Source organism: Denticeps clupeoides, chromosome 17 (genome assembly GCF_900700375.1).
Source record: "Denticeps clupeoides chromosome 17, fDenClu1.1, whole genome shotgun sequence".
NCBI lineage: Eukaryota > Metazoa > Chordata > Actinopteri > Clupeiformes > Denticipitidae > Denticeps > Denticeps clupeoides.
The window spans coordinates 4,787,342-4,812,163 of record NC_041723.1 but is presented as its reverse complement, the minus strand read 5'-3'; the positions used below and the strand labels follow the sequence as shown (position 1 = coordinate 4,812,163).

At 46.0% G+C, this 24,822-nt stretch overlaps 1 protein-coding gene across 2 annotated transcripts in view; it reads right to left on the bottom strand.

Moving 5' to 3' along the window:
• Positions 1-5,244: 5,244 nt before the first annotated feature.
• Positions 5,245-24,822, bottom strand: part of wnt7bb (wingless-type MMTV integration site family, member 7Bb) — a 29,988-nt gene continuing 10,410 nt past the window's right edge. For both annotated transcript variants that reach the window (XM_028959149.1, XM_028959148.1), the window contains exons 3-4: positions 12,850-13,121; positions 5,245-6,938 (exon numbers count right to left, since the gene is read on the bottom strand). In XM_028959149.1, the coding sequence (XP_028814982.1) occupies positions 6,459-6,938; positions 12,850-13,121 (752 nt within the window). In that variant the 3' untranslated portion in view covers positions 5,245-6,458. The remainder of the gene's footprint in view (positions 6,939-12,849; positions 13,122-24,822) is intronic.

The window sequence follows — 24,822 nt, the reverse complement described above, 5'->3', positions numbered from 1 at the left end:
CTTGTTTAATCACATTGTTATAATGCAGTATTTCAGTTTCCTGTATCTCCCATTCAGTCACACAGATGATGTCACTTCCTAAATTCCCATTCGCACATTACTTAGATTATTTACACACACATTCTTTACAAGGAAGGCATGATTGACAGCTCCTATTCACCATACCGCCTCATTCTGGACTATTAAACCTCTTTCAGTCAATACATCACACACCCAGGAGTAGCACAGGCCCTTTCTCCTCCATTTCCCAGCCATATTTACACTACAAATACCCCTTGTGATCTCCGTTATGGACATTTCAGGGTCACACCCACTGCTAAGACAAACATGCAGAATGTAAGCTCTTTAATTCAAGAATTATGATTGACTAACCACAGAATGACCCATTTGTGAGCACTCCCCATGCCCTACCTTTCATATAGCACTGGGAAAATATGGCCCTAAACTGAGAGCCCCAAAGGTTCTGAACCAGTCAACTGGTAGCATTTACATTCTTGATAAGATTCAGCTCAGTCTGATTCAGTTCAGTCAGGGGGTGTGGCTTTTCCATTTGTGACTTTAGTAGGCTGGTTCTAATAATCCTTCTGGAGGGTCTTATGACAGTTGCACTGAGGCCGTGTCTCGCTTTAAAACCCCAACCTCGCAGCAGCCATAAAAACAAAGAAGCGAAGAAAATATCCTCAAGGAGAAGCCGCGGCCAGGCCCGCCACCGGACACCGAGCGGTGCGGAGCGCGTGTGGGCCGTCCTCGAACTCCCTCCACGTAGAAACCCACTTCCCAAAAGTGCCTCTAACAATCACACAGACGCACACAGGCACGCACGGGGGCTGACAGAAAGGCAGACACACCCGCACCCCCTCGACACACACACACACACACACACACTCGGGGAGACAGACAGAAACACGGCGTCCGCAATTACTCTGCAGCTCACACCCACACGGCACGTCCACGCTTATACACACTGTGGAAGGGATGAAATATGAAGACGGAGCACGGAAAACCTCCCTCACACGCACAGACACACACCGAACCCGAGCGCCGGGCGGGAGTGCCGATGCAGGCCGCGCTCTGAGGCGGGGGGGGGCGGCACCACATCAGCCGTGACCCCACTTGAGTTTTATGCTCGCTGCTTGCCACCTCCGGCCAAAACAAACAGGTGACCCGGCCAAATGGAGGCCGGTTATTTACTGCGCCCGAGTCCCAGATGTGTTCGCACACCGTCCGCGGCAGTATCTCCCGACCTGAAGTTATTTACCGCGGTGATGATTTACGATCGGATCAGATAATGAACCAAAAAAAAACAACAAAAAAAAAAAAAAGACACTCCCTCGGAAATGTGTTGTTCATTTCCCTTCAGCTGGAACATCCCCCGACGTTCTTCGGGCCGTAGCGAAGGTCCTCGTCTACGGTGGTACGATCCGAGAGAGCCGAGTCAGGTATTCCTCCGCAGCTTCTGAGACGGGCCCGCCGGTCCCAGCTTCGTCCTGTGGTCTATGATGTCACTCAGGCCTCTGCCTTTGAATGGCCATGTGTTCCTCACCACTAATATCAAGCAGATGATGCTAAGCCTCAAAATGATGGTCTTTCAATAAGACAAGCAGTCAAAACAACGTGGAGTAAATGATGAGAAACACCATTCCAGCTCCGCGGCAGATAGGCCTCGCGAGCACACGCACACGTGCACGCGAGCCCGACTTCCCAATTACTCACGGAACTAAACCTCCGGCGTGACCGCGGCAGCGCGGGGAACCAGGCGAGCCTGGGAGGGGTTGAAGGGAAGCAACGAGTGCATTAAGAGCCAAAGGTATCGGAAGAGGATTCGCCGCTGTCCCGTGCTCAGAGTTATCCCACAAATCCGTACAAATGGAGCGGGCCCATGGGTGCGACTGATTTATTAACGAACGGAGCGGTTCCCTGGCCCCTGTGGATTAGGGGAACAAAAACAACGACGGCGGAACAGTAGTGGGACCGCGTGGTCCTTATCGGCACATCTGGGGCTTGCGAGATCCCGTAAAAAACCGGCAGCGGGGTGATGCATCGCGCCGGGCCCTTCCTCGCGGCCCTTTCGGGTGTCTGAGGGCCGCCGTAATGGATGCACGTTGTCGGGAGGACAACAGGCCTTTCTTCGGCGCGGGGCCTCTGGCAATCCTCAAACGTCAGTTGAAAGGACCCCCCCCCCCCCCCGCCCCACCGACTCCTCCGATTTAATTCCGCCGCTCGTTTTTTATGTCGTTTATTCACCATGCCGCCCCGCGCTGCAGCTGGGGCTTATCTCTCGAGGCCGTGCGCACATCCAAAGGTTCTCACCCCGTTCCGTTACAGATTGCTGGGCGGGAAAACCTGCGGGAAAAGTTACGGGAAAAAGCCATCTGACCAACCAGGTTGTTCCCGAAATGGCCAGGCCGGTTTGTGCAGCTCATATTGTTCAGTCAGGTATTCAATCGGAATTAAAAAAGGGGATGAAAGAGCTCCTGACGTGTTCGGACTCAACGTGGATCCGAACTGAAAACTGGAACTTTTTTTTACTGTTGTTCAGAGTGGTCGATAAAGAAATGTCTTTTTACGTAAAGGGTTCAATGTCAATTTCAATGAAAGGGTTTGGTGGAGATAAGTACTGGAAACCGACAATCACCCATCACATAATGAAATGGTTTGGTAATTGTTGGCTCATGGGAAAAGAACCTCTGATAAGATCTCTGTGCCGTCTCAGCAGTGAGAGAATGAATGAAACTGATGCTTTCCCTGAGCAAAGATGCCAGCGAGATCTCTTTCTAGGTCACACATGCAACCAAATGCCCAAATGTGGAAGGAAGTCAAATATATTTCCCTCAAGCCTATTTTTCACACTCAATTTTCATAACTCAGACCCTCAGTTCCATTTAACATTTTTAATCCCCCAAATTCTATTTGCTTCTTAAGTGGCTTGTTCCTTTTTCAGGCTATAGGAAGTGATTGTCATTGTGAAACACAGCGCACCACAGGGCGGCACAACGAAATGTGTCCTCTGCTTTTAACCACCACCCTTGGTGAGCAGTGGGCAGCCATGACAGGCGCCCAGGGAGCAGTGTGTGGGGACGGTGCTTTGCTCAGTGGCACCTCAGTGGCACCTTGGCGGTTCAGACATTCGAACCGGCGACCTTCTGATTACGGGTCTGCCTCCTTAACCACTAGGCTACCACTTCCCCCTGGATATAATGCTAACAACATTGCTTTCATATAAATATTGCATTGTGAGACCTTAAGGGGTAAGCATATGAATGATGTTTTCGGAGCGAGCGACTGTGCCTGTGTTCTTTGACAAGCGGGACGCTTCCTGCGACTTTTCATCCCAAATGAGAGGAGGACACAAGAAGGAGCTGGGTGAAGAAAAGGGGCGACAGCATCCGGTTCCCTTTTCTCCCACCATGGGACACTGATGAGATTTGGCACCACGTCTGGGACGCTTAACTCCATCGGGCCCAAAAGGTAGCACCCTTGTCCTGCGTCCTGGCTACAGACGCATGGCTGGTGGACGGTCAACCTCCCCCTCCAGTGGAGCGCTCTGGTCCAGACCGGGCCTGATCTGGGGTTGAAAGGCAGACGCGGCGCTCTCAGAGTGAATTAGACCAGAAGCATTAGCTTGCAGAATAGCAGCCAACGAACTAATGATTCTGACACCTAAACAATGGCCGCTTTAGAGGAGGGCACACACACAGCAGAGTCTGTTTTTTTATCTCATATTTTTAATGACAAAATGTTTGTCAGAAACAAACGGATTTATTTTCCCCAATCCAGGGTATAGTATGGGAGCTTATGTGGTTCCGGGCCCCGGGGTTTCAGACAACTAACAAAACACATCTTACTTCTGCTCCGCTGGCTGCCTGTTATGCTTTTCAGGCTAGCAGAGAGCCACTGAGTGTCCATCCAGCCAAAAAAGTGCCATGGTACCCTTTTCATAGCACTGAAGGACCTCTCAAAAAGAGAACTTGTTCACGGAATGTTTGCAATTAAAGTGCAGTAATGCTGAGAACATTTCCAATCACCTTCTATATTAGACATGCAATACACTATATATATATATATATATATATATTTCTTTCAAAAAATTGGTTCATGAAAATGATAGAATTAATGTGTGCACAGATACAGTAAAAGGAAAGAAAGAAAGACACAAGTCCTACTAACAAGGCCTAAAAACCCTCTGTTTCCCAGGAACCCAATGCCCCTCATTTGTGTTTCATTCCACCCACAAACCTGATCTGGATAAACCCAATTTCACAGAAATTATAATGATTTATTTTTGTTGTTTTTTTTTTATTATTTGTTTCAGATGAGTGTGTGTGTTCAACGAAATGCCGCATCGTTCTGCATAAAAAAAGAAATAGAAGAGAGGGAAAAAAAAGCTGATTTTTCTTTTCTGTCACAAAGCACAGGAAAATGAACACTTGACCGTTTGAAGCACAGCTTCCAAGCTTTAGAAAAGATGGAGCTCTACTATCCCCATTTCTCCATCCTGATTGGCTGAAGGATGAGATTTTTTTTTTTTTTTTTGAAGTGGCAGAGATAATTTCCTTTTGTTCCGTGCATGCCATAATCAAGAGCGCAGACCACAAGTTATTACGAACATGTGCGATGTACAGAATACTGTCAAAGTCAGCAAGCTGTTGTGGACTTATCCAGTTATGATACTTTAAACGATTTATGTTTCCTCTCTGAGGCCAATATTAATGGCGGTTGGAACTTCTGAATAAAGGACATTTTTTTTCGACCAGCGCTGGCTCAGAGGTTCTGCACACAATGGCCAGACATATTAGCTGTGCTTCATTTGATGGATAAGCCCCTAAATAAGGGAATGTAGTTGCTAGTTCTGGAACTACACTGCCATAATTGTCTGTCGTGCCTAGAAACATGTGAAGTATTTTACATTTAGTTAAGGAAGCAGCATCTGTGATTTGCTAAAATCTGATATATGAAGTGCTGTGTCTCATGACACAATTGGCTCAATTTATTTGATATAGTGTTTTGTGGTAATTGCCTGGTAAAAAGTCTACTGTTACTCCAAAGTTAGAAAAATGTGCTTGCCGGCAATGATTTAATTTGATTTACTTATTTAACAAAACAGATAAACTTTTGTAATAATATAAATTATTAACTAATGTTTTCAACTGAATCTAACATTTTACATTTCACTCACCAAAAGAAACCAAAGGAAAAGAGTGATTATCCCTTTTTCTCTCTTTTTCAAGGAATGTCAAACCTCTGTCAAATTAATATTTATTTAATTCCATTGGTGTTGTACCGGAAATAGAAAAAATAAAAGATCAGTGCAGCACTCGACAAACACATCCAGCAACGTTGTACTGTCACGTTTAATAAACCGAGGAAGGCAGTTCACCTTTTTCTTATTTCTTACTACTATGCCTGAAAAAAATGCAGAAAAATCCAAAATCAGGATTCCTAGTGCGCATCTGACTGCAAAAAAAAAAAAAATGCTATGCTAGGAGCAAAGTATAACCCATGTGATTTTTGAGAAATTGATCATCTTATGAACTTGTTTTCTGTCAACACGCCCCAGCAGCGGCGAAGAGAGAAGGTCAGAAAAAGAGAAAAAGGATGATGGGACTCTTTGCTAAAAGACACGCACCTTCAGTCAAGAGTTTCTAAAAAGTTTTTTTTTTTTTCAGCTCTCTCTCTCTCGCTCTCTTTTTACACTTAGTACAAAATAAGACGTTTCTACCCGTTAGTGCTTCGTTTCGTTTTTTAAGATACTATAACATAAATAAACAATTTATTTTCAGTGTTCAAACAGACAGTTCCAGTGTGACTGGACGACTAACACACTCCACCATGTTCCAGTTGGCAGTAGGAGGCTTACTATCGAGACGTCCCATATCAGCTTACGATGCGTCCGTGGCACTAAGCTATCGCAGCAATCTTCAACTCCACACAGCTGAGATTCATTTTAGCATCCGTACTCTCGTACCTGCTAGTTCCTAGTTAGAATTCAACAGTTCAACAGACCCAGTTTTTTTTTGTATTCTTTTTGTCTCTTCCTTTCTCGCTTGGTTTCCGGGCCAGTTCCCATCGCTCTCCGTATCCCATGAGTCACTCTCGACATGCTTTAGATTCCATTGGAATTTAAAAAAAAAAAAAAAAAAACAACTACTAATCCCAGAATGCAACGCACAGTTCCTCATCCAGGGCCTTATTGGTATGCCGAAGCCACGACTTCCAGCAGACACACCAGGTCAGTGCGTGAGCACCCAGTTTTCTTAACTCAGACGAGAGATGGAGTTGTACCTACTGATATTAGCCTTTACTCTGTGTTAAAGTAAATATAGATTCTGTTGTGCAAAATGACATCATGAAGAGCCAACATTGTAAATTCCATTCCGGTCCAAAACAACCGTCTCTGTTTTCCTCTCTCTCTCAAGGGTTGGCCCCGTGCGCTCTGTCCAACGTTCTCGTCCCCGCCCTTATTTACAGGTGAACACTTCCGTCCTCTCGCTGCATGTGTTGCACTTGACAAAGCAGCACCACTGGAACTTACAGTTGCACTGCCAGACTTTGGTGTATTGGTGCGTATTGTAACCCCGGCCGCAACACATGAGGTCGCAGCCGTCCGTGTGGGGAGAGGTGCGGTTGCAGAGCCGCCCCTGGGTGCCCACACTCCCGGTCTTGGTGTCCTCCTCACAGTAGTTGGGTGAACGCTCAATGTAGACCAGGTCCGTTTCCATGGGCTTGCGGTAGCCCTGTGTTTTCTTCACTTTGAGGAAGGTCGGCTGACGTAGCCGGCTGGCGCGGACCACCTCCACGTGCACCGCCTTGTTGTATTTGTCCTTCAGGATGTAGCCAATTTCACGGAACTTGGGCAGTGTGGTCCAGCAGGTCTTGGTGGTGCAGGAGCCTGAGACGCCATGGCACTTACACTCCAGCTTCATGCGCTCCTCCAGGACCTGCAGGCCACAAAAACAAGGTAAAGGTTACTTGAGGTCAAGCCCAGAGGACAAGTCCATAGGATGTCAGCTGTGATCCTCAACATGGTCATCCATCCACACGTATGATTTCGGTGCACACAACAAAATGTGTCCTCTGCATTTAACCCTTCACCCTTGGTGAGCAGTGGGCAGCCACTGGGAAACGTGCCCAGGGAGCAGTGAGTGGAGATGGGATTCGGGATTCGAAACGGCAACCTTCCCATTATGAGTCCGCTTCTTTACCTGCTAGGCCACCACTGCCAAACCAATCTGGTCCACACAAAGATTTTGGCCTTCTCACCAATGATAACAGCCAAATTAAATGCTAGGAAGTCTATAAAATAAGGAGGATTTTTCCTTTTTTAATTAAATTTGATTCAAGAGAGAATTCAACTTACAGCTGATATGTCATGATGTACAAATTAATCCGAAACGTAAAAGTTTAAATTTAAAGCCCTCACAAGCATTGATAAGCTAAACAGATTCGCTGCCAAATAGCTGCAAAGATTTATTAGCCACAGATAAGCCATTGTCTCATACTGAAATTCCGGCAAGACGGAGTCACTCTCTTATGCAGTTACATGCCATGCAGTGTGTCCCGTTAAAGACGGAATGGACATTTTCATATGATAACAATATAATATGGTTTGGCTTCTGCCGTAGTGTTTCTTCTCAGAAAACAGCGAGACATTTTAATGGCCATCTCAGAAGTAATTACACGCTGGCCTAAAGTTCAGCATGACATTCTCGAAAGTACACACTTGTAAAAGCCTATTCCTACGCGGCGACGGTTCTTCTGCTTAACAATTTAATGCACTTTACGAGGAAGTGAAAATGGCTTGTAATTTGATACCCTTCTGTCATATATCTTCTTAACGGTCCCCATTTAGGCGTATGAAAAGTTCAGAAATCTAAATTTTCTGCTGGGAGGAAAATGATTCAGTATAGACTGTTTTCATTGGATGCGTGGGGAGACCAGGCCGTGATTTTGACACTAATGTCTGAACAGAGTGGCTTAATGCTGCACGCCCATCCTGTAATGGATGCATGGTCAGCTTTGTCCGCCAGATAGTCTTCGTGTCTCCACCAGCGTTTTGGTCTGGAAATTCATAAAGCTGAACTGGATCATGGTTGGCATGTTGAGACAAAACTTCATTTTTTTCAATTCTATTGCTTATAAAAGGGTTAACAAAACGCAAAATGAAACCAAGAAGAAAACCTTTAACAATGTTTTTATGAAGGTGAACGTTTAAAAGGTAGGAGGCAACAGCCAAGTCTGACAGCTACATTTACATTTACAGCATTTATCAGACGCTCTTATCCAGAGTGATCAGTAGTTACAGGGACAGTCAGGGTTAAGTGTCTTGCTCAGGGACACAATGGTAGTAAGTGGGATTTGAACCTGGGTCTTCTGGTTCATAGGCGAGTGTGTTACCCGCTGTGTTACTACCACCCTACACACCCCACACACATGCACTACTACCACCCTACTCTCTCACACTTCTCCGTCATGACAGTTCAATGGGGAAAAGAAACTCAAATTGAGATTTAATAAAATAGACACAACACGTGGGGCACAAGACATGCACTCTGGTAAAATGACAGGACGACTACAGGACATGGCAAGGATTAATTTATACTGCATATGGTCAGGAAATCAAGACAAAGCAAATACAAAACTCAGGAAGACGTGGAACCAGAGCACGGAAAAACGTCCGGAAACATCATACGTGTAGCCCCCTTCGTTTTGACCTCAGGTTAAGTCAGCTGATATCAGAAAAGACATAAACAAACATGAACATTAATGCCGGGGACAAATCTGTCCTCAATTTAGTTCACAACAATATTACCGGCCTCTACTCATTCACACGCAGATCTCTGCAGATGCTTTCCATAGTACGGTGGGTGTGACAGAGAGCTTTGGTGTTGTGGTCAAGCTGCAGGTTTGGTACCCTGGAGACTCGGGTTTGAGGTTGGGTGGGGTGACCGCTCCCTCCTATTTATTGTGTCAGAAGTGAAATGGCTTGTACTGAGGCCACTGGGAGTTTGTCAAGTATGCGAGCCGAGAGAAACCCCCGATTATGCCGACCATAGAGATGGGGCAGGGTTGTGCTGGAAGCTCTCGTTTACAGTTGGAGATGCACAAGGGACAACTTGACTGCCATACCAACCGGCCAGGCTCATTATAGATATTTTCTCGCATTGCTCCCACACCAGGTGGGGTGACCATGGGGTATTGTGAAAACCTCATGAGAACTACTCACCTCACGGCCCAGCAGACATTCTGTATAGCCATATAGGCAGCATGCTGGTCTACACAAGACAATCTGTAGACAGACTATTGATAGGGGACCACTCAAAATAAAGTGGGGCTGAAAAATGTAAACTCGCACCAAAGTTAAAGCCAGGAGTGGATTTTGCTCGGTACGTTGGCAAGGGAATGTCCAACACGAGTTGTTTTTTTTTCCCTGAGCGTGGAATGACCGCTCTCCATGGAGCGAGGCAAAAAAGAGAGCATATCTGGAATTCTGAGGAGACACCGACGCCAGCTACATGTCAAGTAACGGTGGAGGGGGAAAAAAATGAACTTACTGGTAACATCAACCCTGTAATTCACCATACCTTCCTGAAGACCACTTCAATGGGCAGGAAAAATAAATATAAATCTTGAACAACCATACACCATTACACTTGAGCTAAAAGTGGCTCCTTCAGCTATTTAATGTGTTACAGATACTTTGTAGACAGATTACTGTTAACCGTTTACAGTAAAGCTGCGCCACAAAATCTTGTTCAAATTCAACGTATAAATAGAGCCCAAATAAGCTTTTTTTCATTTTATTTACTTGTATGTTCACTATGCTTGTTTTTGTGAACAATATGCATTGTTCTCTTGCTGCCTGTGTGTTATTTTAAAAGTTATTTTAAAAAAGCCTCATCTACATCTTTCATTAAACAATCAAACACACCTACGAATTACACAACTGTGCACACAATTGGCAAGTCTCTCGTCGGCTGAAAATTTTAAATATATACATATTTTTATTAAATATTATCAAATAGGCTATATGATCACCTTAGGAAACTACTTCCAACTTACAAAAAGTATATATTTACGTACATAAGGAATATCAAATATTACAAATATGATGCAAAATATTAGAATATCCTGATTGGTGTAGATCACCTGCGCATACTTATTAGATAGTATTCTGACAATCACTAACAAAGAACTAACCCAAGTGGGTTTGAGGTTTAGGTTTAGAATAAATCCAACAGAGAATCATTTGGATCATGCCTAATTGTCTAATTTGGATCCAGAAGCCAGGAAATGCCCCTGCCTTGCCTACAAATAGGCCTCACCAAGCTGTTGTAGCTAAATTTCATGTTTCAAATGCGCAATAAATCAGCGCGCAGGACAGAGGCTGCCTGCAATCAACAAGGCAACAGGACTGACATGAAGTCGCAGGGCGCGCATGGCCTGACCCCCAACGCATGAAGAGTGCTGCGTTTCGCTGGCAACACTCTTGTTTTCCAGTGCCTCCTCTTTCCTGGAGCCGGGCCCTGCCAGGGAAGGCTGTCACCCTCACTCTGAGCTACACCCAAAGATGCTGATTTGTCCGTCCTGCCCGCACAAGGCAATTGTCTGATGCTTGGGACATGGCAAAAAAAGCCTAAATAAATAAATAAATAAACAGGACCAACAAAAACCGCAATTAGTCGGTGTACATGCTGAAATGGAGTACGTGATGAATGGTTGGAAATATTTACTTATGTCGCGTCCATTAAAGTCAGCGATCTGTTACCAATTATCAGGATGTGACGGGGGATCGGTGCCGTCAGGCGCGGAGCATCCAAGTCGCGACGGGAAGGCGAAATTGAGTGCATGTGTGCGTGCGAGTGGCATCGGTCAGGCTGGGACGTCCCTGGCATTGTGTAACCAATGCTAAGCACCAGTTCCATCTGCGGCGCTCAATTTACACCCTATTACTCATAAGTGCCGAGACTCCTGTTCCTTGTGCCTTGCAAAACCGAATTAATAACCGATATTCCTCCACCCAACTCAGCTTGTACTATAACTAGTTTCACATTTTTTATGCACAATACTGTGAGCTGTGTGGCCCCTAAACGATAATCCAGCAACAGAGTGTGGTACGTTTTAAAAATACAAATGTTTCGCCTCGATTCATTTATTGATAGCCGAAACCGCAGGGGGAATAAAACGTGATTGCAATCGAAATTCCAGAGCCTCCTCTCCGTCGCCGAGGTCAACCGTTGCCCTCATGGGTGCACAGTTACAGGGAGGGGGGGTACTCAGTGGGCACAGGGGAGTGGCAGAGCTCCATTTCTGGGACGGGGACAGGGCCCTGCAATAATATCCTGTTCCTGACTTTACACTTCATAACTCCATGAGGGGACTGTATGGGGGGATGGCGCGCCTCCATCTGGCAACCGCGGGCCCGAGCCAGGCTTTCCCACTGCACACAATAAAGCCCCGCGTTATTAATTAGATCCATTTGTCAACGGGCTTCACCAGTGGAGACGCTCTGCTGCTGGAGTTTGTGTTGTTCTGTGTTCTTGGATGACTGATCGCAAACAAACACGGCCAGTGGGAGCGCGGCCAAGCTGCTCCACACGCAGGGGGAGAAAACCGTGGCGCGGAGCACCGGCGGCCGCTCGTCCGCCGGCAGAGTGCTGCGACGACCAATCCGGCCAATCAACACCTATGTCTGCGTGCCAGACAAACGCGAGTGAACTTACTGGTAACAGCTACCGTGTGATTATTCGCTGCGTGTAAAGACAAATAATCACAGGTCTGGCGGCGGTGACACACCACATAGTGCAGGACACTACTCAGCAGATAAGAAGGTTGGCGGGGACGCATAATACATATAGCGATATATGCAGTATTTCAGCCTACCGGAGGGTGTAATCATAGATCACATGATAAACATGGTGATGGAACTAAAAAGAATTGCTGTAAGCATTGTTCTGTGGCTGTATGATGTGATGCAGGAAGCCGATGTGTCAGGTTCGGCTCACCGTTCCCACTCAACTCATCCCAAGCTACACCCACTCCTCACCACTAGCGCCTGTTTCCCCCTGTCGTACATGCATGCATGGTTGCACGTATGCACGGGTGTATATATATTCCTGTATATATTGTCCTAGTCAGCGTAACACACTGTTCTACGTCCATGGATCCTGGCCAGTGTTTGACTCCGGTGGCAGTCTGTGTTAACCCTGTCCGTGTTATCATGTGTCTGCCTTCCCCTCTGCCTGTTTCCCATGCTGCTGCTCCCCAAAGTACCCACTTTTGTGTGTTTAAATGTAAGCCCACTCCCCACATCTGCACATTTACATTTACAGTATTTATCAGATGCCCTTATCCAGAGCGACTTACAATCAGTACGTACAGGGACAGTCCCCCCTGGAGCAACTTAGGGTTAAGTGTCTAGCTCAGGGACACAATGGTAGAAAGTGGGATTTGAATCTGGGTCTTCTGGTTCATAGGCGAGTGTGTTAACCACTAGGCTACTACCACCCATACCACTACCATGCCTGTCACTTTACATTGTGATCAGATTAATTAGGGAAGTAAAATAGATTATCACAAAAAAAGCAGTCGTGTTAGTTCTTGACCAATCAGAATACAGAATGTTGGAACAAATGTATTAACAAATATGTTATGACAAAGAATATTCCATGTAAATTTTCCATGTAAAATGGAGCATAAGCTAAATTTGTACTTTGTGCATAAAGTTGCTGTTAATAACGGGAAAATTTCAGCAACATACCGTAATCGCCAAACTGGAACCAACCTCAGTAAAGAGAAGCAACACATGCATCTGAGATTGGTTGTAGTGGTGCAGGTTAATAAAAAGGTTACCTTTCGTCCTGCTTCATTGTTGTGCAGGTTCATCAGTCTCCGGGCATTTTTTTTAATCTCTCGTGCATCCACAAACCGGCGGGAGAAGTCGATGCCATACTTGATGTCAGCCGAGCAGCCACCCCACTTCCAGCCCTCCTCCTGGTTGTAGTAGCCCTGCTTCTCACGGTCGCAGCCACAGTGGCTCAGGTTGCCCTGGCTGCATGCGGCCGTGATGGCGTGGGCCACCCCGGCTGCGGTTATGGCGTAGGTGAATGCAGCTTCCCTGCTGCCTGGGGGGAACAAAACACAGGTGATGAACTGAAAAAGCCTCCTGCTTCTATGAACACACAAAAATGAAAACGATGAACACTTGCAACAATGCAAAATTCTGGGCAATAGAACACAGTTGAGTGAGACTAACACTAATGCACTAAAGAAAATTTGACAATTAAATTTTTTTTCCCCATATATATTTTTTTCTAAATGCTAAATACATGCAAATGCCACCAGGTATAGTGTGTTGCCATGCCACTGGAGAGAGTGAAGGAGATGGACGCAAGTGAAGACTTCCAGAAAACAGTGTTTATTAATAACCAACCAAAATAGAAACAAGAGAACATTCAGATGCAACCACGACAAAACCTAGGCGTAGATCGGACACCCACTGGCGTGTGTCCCAAACCTTAAAAGGACTGCGATCAGTAGGTGCACAGGTAGTGGGTGTGTCCTGAAATTAGGTGCTCTGTACATTAGTGCATGTGCTTTGGTGGAGGTAGGTGTGTGTGTGTGTGTGTGTGTGTGTGTGTGTGTGTGTGTGTGCGTGCGAGTGCTGCAGCAGCAGGCCACTGTTGGCATCACATCTGAAAATTAAACCAATACTAATCCTATAAATATTTCAACCCAGCTAACTACCTGGTACATATTTGCAACCAGCTAGAATTTATAACATAATTAACAAGAACCATTTGTTTTGGACTATACTTAAAATATATATATTTGTGTCAGCTTGAATTGAACAAGACTGTGAAATTTCCCATATCCACATTAAGGGTTAATCCTTTGCTTTGCTGCTGTTGCACCATTACCTACACCACACAACCAAATCCATAAAAAGAGTAAGCAACAGTAAGTGCATTCCCGGGTTGAAAAAGGAATTCCCAAGGCAAGGAATCCGCCCTGAAATTCCATCACCCTCTCCCCAGCACCTTGCTGAAATTACAGCATGGCCACTGCGCAGACCACAAAGTCCTTAAACACAGCCTGCAAACGTGCTGTGCTGTGATTTCCTAGCGGGAGAGAAGTATTGTAGGTGCTGTCCAAAGTGCTGAAGTCCTCTCCGTGAAAGCACCTTGCATGTTGGCCTCGCTGCAACAGGCGTGGTCTGTCTGCCAGAGCTCTGTGCGTTCAGAGTCCTTGGACTTCCTTCTGTAAGGCCAAAAAGCACGTTTCTCCTGCTCCAAATACAAGTTCTGACTGGTTAAAACGGTTCAAAACGTGTGTCCTACCTGCTTCGCACCTATCACAGAGGAAACAATGCATTCCAATACAGGCTCATTTGCATTTCATAGACAAAGAAATGCATGTTCCACACTGCCAAGCCTGTCCTGACTATTTAGTTCTATTTAATAATCCTATTACTGGAATATTGATCTGCCACCTTAATAAGCCCAATACATTAAACTGTAATAAAAAAAATAGTAAAATATGTATAACAATGTAGCTGGTTTCGCATTGTAACTTTTAACCACATTTCAAGATTAATTCATCATAGAACTCTTATCCAGATGTTTTATTGGTCAACTTGTCTGCTTGCCCACGGAAAACGAAAAGGTGAATCGACAAAAGCTGAGTTTTTTCGACAAAAACTAGAGACAGTGCATGCGTTTCAGAAAGACTAACCTCACACACGTCAATCAACCACAGACTCGACAACATTCGCTCTCCCAGCAACTGTCCACTCTCAAAGGCACTAAACCTTGTGGCTGGTTAAAGTCAGGCCTGGTAATCCCAGCTGGACACCCGCCCGGGTATGACTGCTGTGGATGATGTCCTCTCCACTGACTCGTGGGCACTGACTCACAACCGCTAACCAATCGAAATACCACTGCCGCTGGGCTCCGCCAGCTTGTGGTAATATTGTGCGAGACCGTCCCAGCCCCCCAAACACCCCCCACCCCGCACACGCGTGGTGCCAGGCTAATGGTAAAAACAGCACACAAAACGTTTCCGAGGAAAGGGTGGTTCCGCGCGCCACAGATACATGCGTTTTTCTGCGCCTCCCTGCCTCCGGCCACTTTTGGGGGAGGAGGGGTGACACCTCCTCTGTTGGGTCTGAAACTGCTGATGCCGGTAATTAGAGCAGATTAATGTTCCACAGCCTGTGGCTCAACCTCCACTTCCTTTCCTTCAATGCAAACATGCAAAAAAAAGCGATCCCTTCAAATGCCATTGAGCTACGGACGTAAAAACCCCACGTCACTCCAAGGCCACCGAACCTGAGCCTAGTGGATAGAAGACAAAGAATATATAAAATGTGGATTAGGACTGAGACTTATATCACTGTCATGGGTGGGCTGGACATGGCGATGAAGGAGGACGCATTCGCACGCTTTCACACGACAGGGGTTTAATACAAAATACACAAGACAAGGGAACAAACACACAATGACCCGACCGCGAACAGACATGAACAGGATAGTTTTATACAATTATATAAATAGACACCAGGTGAACACGATCAGGGAACATTACACGAGACGAACATGAATCTCCAGTCCGAACTCCGGATCCGGAATAACCCCTGCCGGTCCGGATCATGACAGTACTCCCCCCTCAAAGGCACTAAGTCCTCGGAGTGCCACGCAGAACGGTCCATAAAAGGGGGGAGGAAGTCCATAAGGATGAGTGTCGGCTCTCCTGCACCGGTGGCGTCCGTGGGGGACCGGCGTCCTGTCCGCCGTCCGCAGGTACCCGTCACTCCGGTCAGTCTCCGGCACGGCCCGCTGGAAAGTTCGCCGCCTCCCTCGTCTTGGTTAACGCCGGGAGCACCTGAACTGCGTGACCGGTCTCCTCGACCCCACGGTAGCTTTCGTAGGCCATCGAGGTTCGGTCGCACGGATTCGTCGGTACTCCCCCGCCTCCGGAATCGCCAGGGGGAACATGGACCGCGTGACAGATCCTCTCGACCCCACGGTAGCTTTCGTAGGCCGCCGAGAGTCTGCCACGCTTGGGGAACCGATTAAAAACCTGACATGGATCATGGCGGGGAACCGATTAAAAACATGACGTGGATCATGGCGGGGAACTGGCGATTACCGGAGGTGCGTCGCTGGAATCCGGACGAGACGGCGGCGTCGGGGGACGTCCATACATGGAACCTTAGACATGGATCTGTGGAGCAGACGTCCTCCCGACCGACCACAGCTCCCTGGATCTCAGCGGGGCGTAGATCGGCTGCGTCCACATGGTCGGGTCATTCTGTCACGGGTACGCTGGACATGGCGATGAAGGAGGACGCATTCGCACGATTTCACAGGACAGGGGTTTAATACAAAATACACGAGACAGGATAGTTTTATACAATTATATAAATATACACCAGGTGAACACGATCAGGGAACATTACACGAGACTAACATGAAACTCCGGTCCGGACTCCGGATCCGGAGTAACCCCTGCCGGTCCGAATCATGACAATCGTGTCCTGCTCCACATCTAATGGACTATTGGTTGCAGGCAAAGTTAGCTCTTATTTATGCATAATTGGAGATTTGTTTTGATACTTGTGCATGTTCACATTCTCATTTAGTGTTCTTTTTTAATCATATTCTGTATTTGCAGTGTAAATCTTGAATCTAAATTATTGACTTCCACTAAAAATTTAATTATTGAAATAATTTGCCTCACCCACCAAGTGACAGGTTCAAATAACTTACTTGTCTCTATAACTAGCGATTGTCATTCTGAGAGAGTGTCTGCTAAATACCACATAATGTGATTTTTTTTGTTTCACTGTTTGCCTTTCATTTGAATGTAATAATATTGTAACATTTGCTTTCCATTTGAATTGTACAACATATGCACCAATTTTATGTAGATCACACTAATAAATGCATTTGTACATTTCAGCGTTCCGGGTCCGGTCTTGTCGCAAATGAGTGTGAGTGTGAGCCTTTCCTGTTCCCCTTTCCCAAAGCAGATTCCTTTATGTTTGTATGGCCAGTATTGAAATAAAACTATTGAAATGTGTCCTCCCCATTCCGTGTGTGTGCATTGCATGTATTTGTGAACTGATGTGAGATGTGTTATGAAGCTTCTTCAGACCAAAATCATTTAGATGCATTAGTGCAATTGTGTCAATAAAAAAGCATGTAAGATAAATGTGAGATGGGGGCTCTAGATGCTCCATGCGGCCCGCTGTGAACGTATAATTAGATAAATGAGGCAGGGGAGTCTCCTAAAATCCCAGAGCTCATTTAGAACTGTGTTGTTTACAAGTCAAAACACACTCTGGAGTCTGTCAGCAGCTCCCGCCTTCTGCGCAGACATTGCTGCTCCTAACGCGTTGGAGAGGAAAAAAAGGAGCACATGAAGAGGCCAGCCCCAAAGCCCTGACACGTTTCCAAAAGGAACCACCCTGGGATAGCCTTGTACGCTGCCAGTGGAAAATTGGACTGACCAGAAAAACCTCGATGAACTTGGAAAGGTCTGGGGAGAAGAATAGACGAATATTAAACCAGATGTCTAATGGAGTTTAGTGGCAAGTGTCTGTGACAGGGTCCAACATGGGGAGCGAAGAGAGACATCAGCGCCGCCATCGCTGTCCCGTTTACCCCTCTTCCTCTCCCATCATCACTCTCCTTCTGCCACTGATTCCGCCCCCTTTTTCTCCCCCGCCGCTCGGGCTCGGCTTCGGGGCAAGGGGTCAGCGGCTCGCTCTGGCCTCGGCTTGCCATCGTGTTTACATGCAGCAGCGGAGCCTGTGGTGGCCCTGACTTTGACAATGTGTGTTTAAAAAGGAGACCGCGGAGCAAATCTCACATGACACAGCAGCGGAGATTTACAACCTAACGGAGAACAAGCTGGGATACCGACACTCGGGTTGAACCCTGTCCTTTCCGTACCCGGGACCGACGGGCTGCGCGCACATTGTGGATGGCCAACATCTGAAGGACGAGTCGACATTGAAGACATGGAAACCTTTTGCCCTGGTCCCACTCCAACCGGATGGGTGCATCGGATAACTCCTCCACAGCGCTAGTCTTTTTTTTTCTTCACACCTACGTGGAGTCACTGACATAATCCCAGACCCAGAGCACAATTACACACACGAAAGCAGTAAAAGTGAGTGACGGAGCAGGACAGGAAAAGCACTCCCAGCCCCGAGTCCAGGGGATCGAAGCAGGTTGTGAGATCTTGATCTCCTTGGCCAGGAGGCGGAGATAGAAGTATGAAAGGTGCTTAAAAATGAGCTAACATGCTCTAAACTAATACACAAAAACAAGAAAAATTCATTTATTAAATGAATGATTATTTTGTTTATTCAGCAGTCAGACTAGGGTTCAACTGATTGCCAATTTCACCCCCACTTCACAAAAAATATCATATGTGAAATGAAAGGTCATGGATTAAGATTAGATTAGATTAGATTGAACTTTATTGTCATTACACATGTAGAAGTACAGGGCAACGAAATGTAGTTTAGGTCTAACCAGAAATGCAATAAGCTGCAAGTGCAGGATACAGGTCAAATAAATTATGTATATACATAAAGTGATATGTGCAGGAGATGGATAAATATGAACATATTTATAAAAAAAAAGTCAGTGCAATGATTATGTGCAAAAATGCTTTTAAAAGTGCTTTTACAGTTTTACAGTACGTTGACAGTATTGATCTGTTGCAACTGGCGATCACATAAAGACCAACCTCATAATCCGACTTAAAATCGATTAGAACGCTTATTAATTTTATGGGTATGCTGATGCTGTGATGTTCCAGACCCCCTGGAGATTCCGAACAAGACGGCACTGTGGTGCTGCGGGTAGCGTGCTGGCTTCACACCTCCAAGGTCAGGGGCTTGAATCAGTGTGTGAGGAATTCGCATGCTCTACCCGTTTTGGTGTAGATTTCCACCAGGCTCTCCAGCTTCCATTCACTGTCCAAAGACAGGACGGGGCATAAATCCAGTGCTCGTTTTTTTTTGGTTTGTTTGTTTTTTAACGTTTGGAGTAAATTAATTATTCACTGCACCATGGTGCAGCACCCCCTAGTGGTCTGGAACCAGCTTCTATTGTCCGGTTTGGCCCTCTTATGAAACACTTACTACCAGTGTGGCAGCTCCGACCTGATCCTGGTGGACTGTCTCCTGGGGGACTGTCCCTGTAACTACTGATTGTAAGTCGCTCTGGATGACGGCATCTGAGAAATGCGGTAAATGTAAAGGATAAGAGCCTACTAAGAGCCTACCCAGCCCGAGCATCTGCTTCCACACCATCGGCAAATCCGCTTCTCACCGGCACGAGAGCCAGCAGGCCGTAAATTTCTCCACTTTATCAATTTAGCAGAGTTTGCGTTTCCGAGCCCGGGATTTACAGCCCGTCCTGGTGGACAGAACGCAGTTCGCACAGCAGCGCTGCTAAACACTTCAAAACGTGTCCACTGTACTGCTGGCCGTGTCAGCGCTTCATGCCCAGTCCCTGGGGCTCCATCCGAGCAGGAAAGAAAAGACGCCCAGAGAAGGCCCCTGCTCTGTATATCAATCAGGGAGAGAGCGCTGACTAAAGCCCCGCGTCCTACTGCTTTCCCTTCCGCTCTACGTACCAGTGCATGATGCAAGAAAAATTAAGGACAAAGCTGCGGTGCGTGAAGCGGCCGTCCTGCTAAATAATTCACAATGTCACTTACGTATCATGTGAACATGCAAGTGTGATGCAGCTCAGCTCATATTAAAAGGTGTCAGCGTCAGATTATCAGGCAATATCAGGCAACTTGAGCATGAAGTCATCAGGGTTTTGACAAAGACGTCCTCATCAGCCTGGACAAATGTGAACAATTGCACGAATCCTCAGCATTCTGATCATATTAATAAAAAAAAAAATCAGCAAGTAATCTGTGATTTATAATGCACTCCATAAAGTTTTGATGATCATATTTCACAATGTTGAGTCTCTGTTTGTACTCTACACTCGAAAAGTAAGATTCTGCAATAATCTGTTTAGGTAAATCAATATTTGATTAATGTTTGATATAGGTTATTTTTGTTACATTAACAAAATTGCCTGCAAACCTTTGGATTGGTTTTTCCCTGGTTTGCATTGTGCCTGGCGACCACTGCACAGTGGCTGTATGTATGATCGCCAATTGGCATCTGTTTTCTATGACGTCATCGTATCTATGAAAAGGGGACATTATTTAAAGGGTGAAATGACGAATCAACAGGACCAGGGTTCGCCCTGGGTCGCGGGACTGCGTGCGCAGCACATGCAGTGCATTCGGCTGTTTTACGACTTGTTAAGCGAGCGTGCGTTGTATGTACCATTACAAGCTGCCATTACATGTTCCATGTATGAAAACCCCTGACATTTCCCTAGTACCCCAGATAAGGGTTAAACCCTGACGGAACGCACATTTATAGCGCCATGTTCTGCCCCGCTGTTCTGTTGAAGCGCGCTCCGGTCGCCGTCGACGCTGTGATTGTAGGCACTTGTGGATGTCGGATGCCGCACTCAGCACAGTGAATACAGTCGGCGATCTGATTGTGTCGGACAAAGAGTGCTTTGAGGTGGCGATGATCCTCTCACATCCTGTTCCCTCGCCTCCGCAGCCAGACGCAGATCGGGGTCGATAAACAGCGGCCCGGGCCAGCGCTGGGCCGCCCCGGGGAACGGGGCTTTTGGAAAAGGCTCTGCCAGCCGCCCGTCCCAGCCATGTCAGCCATGTCCGCACACCCCTCCGATGGAAAAGCCTCCGTGCGCGGCTCTCCCACAAGACACCCAATACCTGATAAGCCTCCTCTGTTTGCTCTGGCCCCAGGAGGAAGCAGGCGGGTGCGGATTAGGCCCGGCCCACATGATGATAAGTCGGAAAACAGCCTTTTATTCTGCGCCACTCTGGCATGGCGCGGCGGGCAGATATGCATCGTTTCGGAGGTTTTTGCCCCGGTGAGTCGCCCGGTGGCAGGGGCCTCCTCCATTTTGTGTGAAAGTGACAGCCATCTATAATTAAGGGTCATGATCTCAATCAATATCACGCTTTTCCCTTCTTTTCTCGATGATGGTTTACACCCCAAATATGACCAACAGCAACTGGAATACTTTTTTTTTTTTATCTTAGTGATTGTAAAACAAACGAAGGATTAACTATTTAAGGAAAGCAAATCAAATCAAAAATGTTTTCTACGAAAGACCAGATCTATCAAAAATGTGGCAAATTAACAAATTTCATTACACATATTTATTAAAAGGGGCCAAAATAACCGACAAGGGAAAAATTATTTTAGCTTTTAGGTTCTGAATGTTGGTTTTGATTCACTTATGATTAGTTGCCGTGCCCGACCTATAATGCGGCAATATGCATAGCACTCCTTAAAGTACATTAATGAATAAATAAAACTACATTTTTCAAATGTACACTGCGAATGTCTCTGTAGCTGCTTGGCTGCGGCCGGATTTATGAGGTACGAGCTGCTTGTGTAATATGAGGCACACCAAATCTTTGCTTTAGCGAGAATTTAATTAGCGAACCCTGCTATCTCTGGCCAACTCAAATAGAAAATATGCAGTTCTGAAAAACGTGAAATAAAATAAAACCACCGCAGACACACAGACACACATGATGAGCTATGACTGGTCAGACCACCACCCTGACGATCACTCCCGACACACACTGTCGTCTAATTTACTGTGCAAAGCTTGCGCTTCTTGTTTTCTGGGCTGTGGAGTAGCTTAGTGTTAAACTTTCTTCCCAGTGTCTAACATTAAAGATGTTTCTCATCTCTCGCTCTTTTCTTTTTTTTTTTCACTGTCTATATACAACCCCATTGCAAAGAAAAGAGGAAAGCGTGCAGCTGGTTAAGATTAATATTGAAAGAGGCATTAATTTTTGACTCGGCTTTGAAGAATGACAATGGCAAACAAAAATTAAACCACATGTGTATGACTTAACCGAGCTTCGAGATGCACGGTTAGGTCTGCAAATGATGTAATTAACAGTTGTTTGTGGAGGATCATTGCACTTGACATAATTTGACTGGAGGTTAAGCAGCATCCACGTCCATTCATCTATCCCAGTCAGATGGAGTAGAATTTTTTTTTTTTCACTTGGAATTTTGAGCCACCGAATTTCAAATAAATGATATAGACTGTAATCATTCATCTGGGCTAATTAAGCCCATCTTGAGTTTATGCAGTGGATAAAATTGGAATCTCTCAGAGGATGAAAAACACTAAAGCCTGCCGCCTTGTTGGAAGTGCTCAGAAAGACCCTCATTCGCGTTTGAAACCAAATCAACACAAACATGGCAGAATGAATGCATCACAATAGACTCCAGTGTGTGGGAGCTGCAACCGAAAATTGGTATCACCACAATGTTTATGGACAGTCAGACCAGACTAAATCGATTTCTGTTGCGTGCGTGACATAACAATGGCTCCAACCTTTTAATCAGTCAGTTGACTGATAAAAGAAAGAGGATTCACAAGATCTTCAAATCAGTGAGGGCAGAGGAGACATTATCTACAAAACATTGTGCAAATAACTATATTCCGAGATACATTTTGAAACTGAAGTGAAAGTGAAATGAAATTGAAGTGATTGTCATTGTGAAGCACAGCAAGCATAGCACACGGTGCACACAACAAAATGTGTCCTCTGCTTTTAACCATCACCCTGAGTGAGCAGTCGGCAGCCCTGACAGTCACCCGGGGAGCAGTGTGTGGGGACGGTGCTTTGCTCAGTGGCACCTCAGTAGACACCTTGGCGGGTCGGGATTCGAACCGGCAACCTTCCGATTACTTAACTGCCACCGCCTGCTTGGCAGAGAGAACTCCTGGGAGGGACAACCCTCTAATATTTCTAATTCCACCATATTACATTTTTTAAAAGTGTCAAAGTCTCAGTAAAACTTCTCAGTAAGGCCTTTTAAATCATTTCTATTATCCTTTTTAATACAGACATGAATAAATAAATGTATTAATCTTAATTCTGGTACAAATCATACCAATCTAGTATAATAAAACAATCAAGCCAATGTATGTAACATTACAATTTTGTCAATCACCCCCTTTGGCTCCTCCCATTTTAAAATCAGTTTAGCATCAGTTAATCATTACTTCTGATGGGCTAAATGTAAATGTAAGAAGCAGGGAATGTGTCTTTTGTCTGTTTACTTCTATCCATCCTTAAGGCATCCAGAAGACTCCTCATGCCATTTGTCTGCTAAAGCGCTGCAATAACTGGGCCCCAAATCTTTAGATCTGTACAGTAAAGTTGATGTCAAACTTGCACCGATTTAGAATGAATATAAATTAATTTTCTGTTCACACAAATGAAGAGCAGCTTCTAAAATGATGAGAAAGAAAGGTTCTCACGGACAATCAGTCTGATGTTTAGGATGAGACTCATGTAAGAATGATAGGAGGTGTGGGGGGGAGAATAGCAGCGATCATATTCACAAAAACAATGTATGGCGAACACTCCCAGCGCCGAATTCCAGTCTGGGCCGACACCCGGCTGAGGGAAGTTTAGGCGCTCGCATCTTGGCCTCCTCGATCAAGTATGTGCCTGTCTGGGACCCTTTCCACTCAAGTGGATCTCAATGAACCTGCTGACTTGAACATCTTTTATCTGCCGAGACATTTGTTTGGCGCTCATGCTGGTCAACAGCGCCCAGAACCCCCTCCGGAGCCCAGGGAGGAGGACGAGCAGGGAGTCGGCTCTTTACCGGGGGCAGATGAGACGATATCAATGGTCAGCATTTATCACCAGCAGCACCGCCTTCATCTCCACCTCCAGGGAGGGGAGGTGCCGCATTCCACCTCAGGCCGTGCGCTCTGTTCACTTCTCCTCTGCAGGTCTGCGCTTCCAGTGCCGGGTGGCGGTGGAGCCGCGAGACCCTGCGTTTCTCATGCCCGCCCTCCCCAGCGCAGGCCTCAATAAAGTCAGCATGGGCGGCCATAACTCACCGCCCTCCTGGCGCTGAGCGAAGACACTGCTCCAGCTTCGGAGAGCGGCTCCTTATGCTGTCGTTTCTGAACGGTTATGCACAATAGGAAAAGAATCCCAGAATAAAACGCAATGGTGCGCTTGTGTTAAAAGGTTCCTTAATCTCTACATGGAGAAATTCCTGCTGCAGTGAGAGCTTCACCTGCCTCTTGTGCAATAGGGAAAGGCAGTGAGAACATTTTGTTTGAGCAACAAGCTCCTTTTAAGAGGAGGGAATGAATCAGTGCAATGTCAAAAAACATACTTTTTTATTTCTTACATTCTGTCTCTAATTTCTAGAACTAATGTTTGTTTATTTGGGTTACATGCCGTAATTGTGATATTATTATGTGTAATAACCTACATGTGTAATTAGGACCACACAGTAAAATGGCGGTTAGCAGCGTGGCCTCACACGTCCAAGCTCTTGATTTTCGAACCCTGACGAAACCCTTTGCTTGCTCTCTCCCGTATGGGCGTGGGTTTACTCCGGGTTCTCCGGTTTCCTCCCACCATCGTAAGGCGTGTTCACTAGATGACTTGGCGAATTGTCCGAAGGTGTGAGTGTGCATGCCCCCTCCGGCCTGCCCAGTCCTGCGCCCAGGACTGTGCAGGCCTGATCGGTTATGAAAAGTGAGTGATGGGTAATTAATAAAATAGTGTTAAAAGAGGAATACATTTCATGGAATAGAAATACAGTTACATTTACAGCATTTATCAGACGCCCTTATCCAGAGCGACTTACAGTCAGTAGTTACAGGGACAGTCCCCCCCCTGGAGACACTCAAG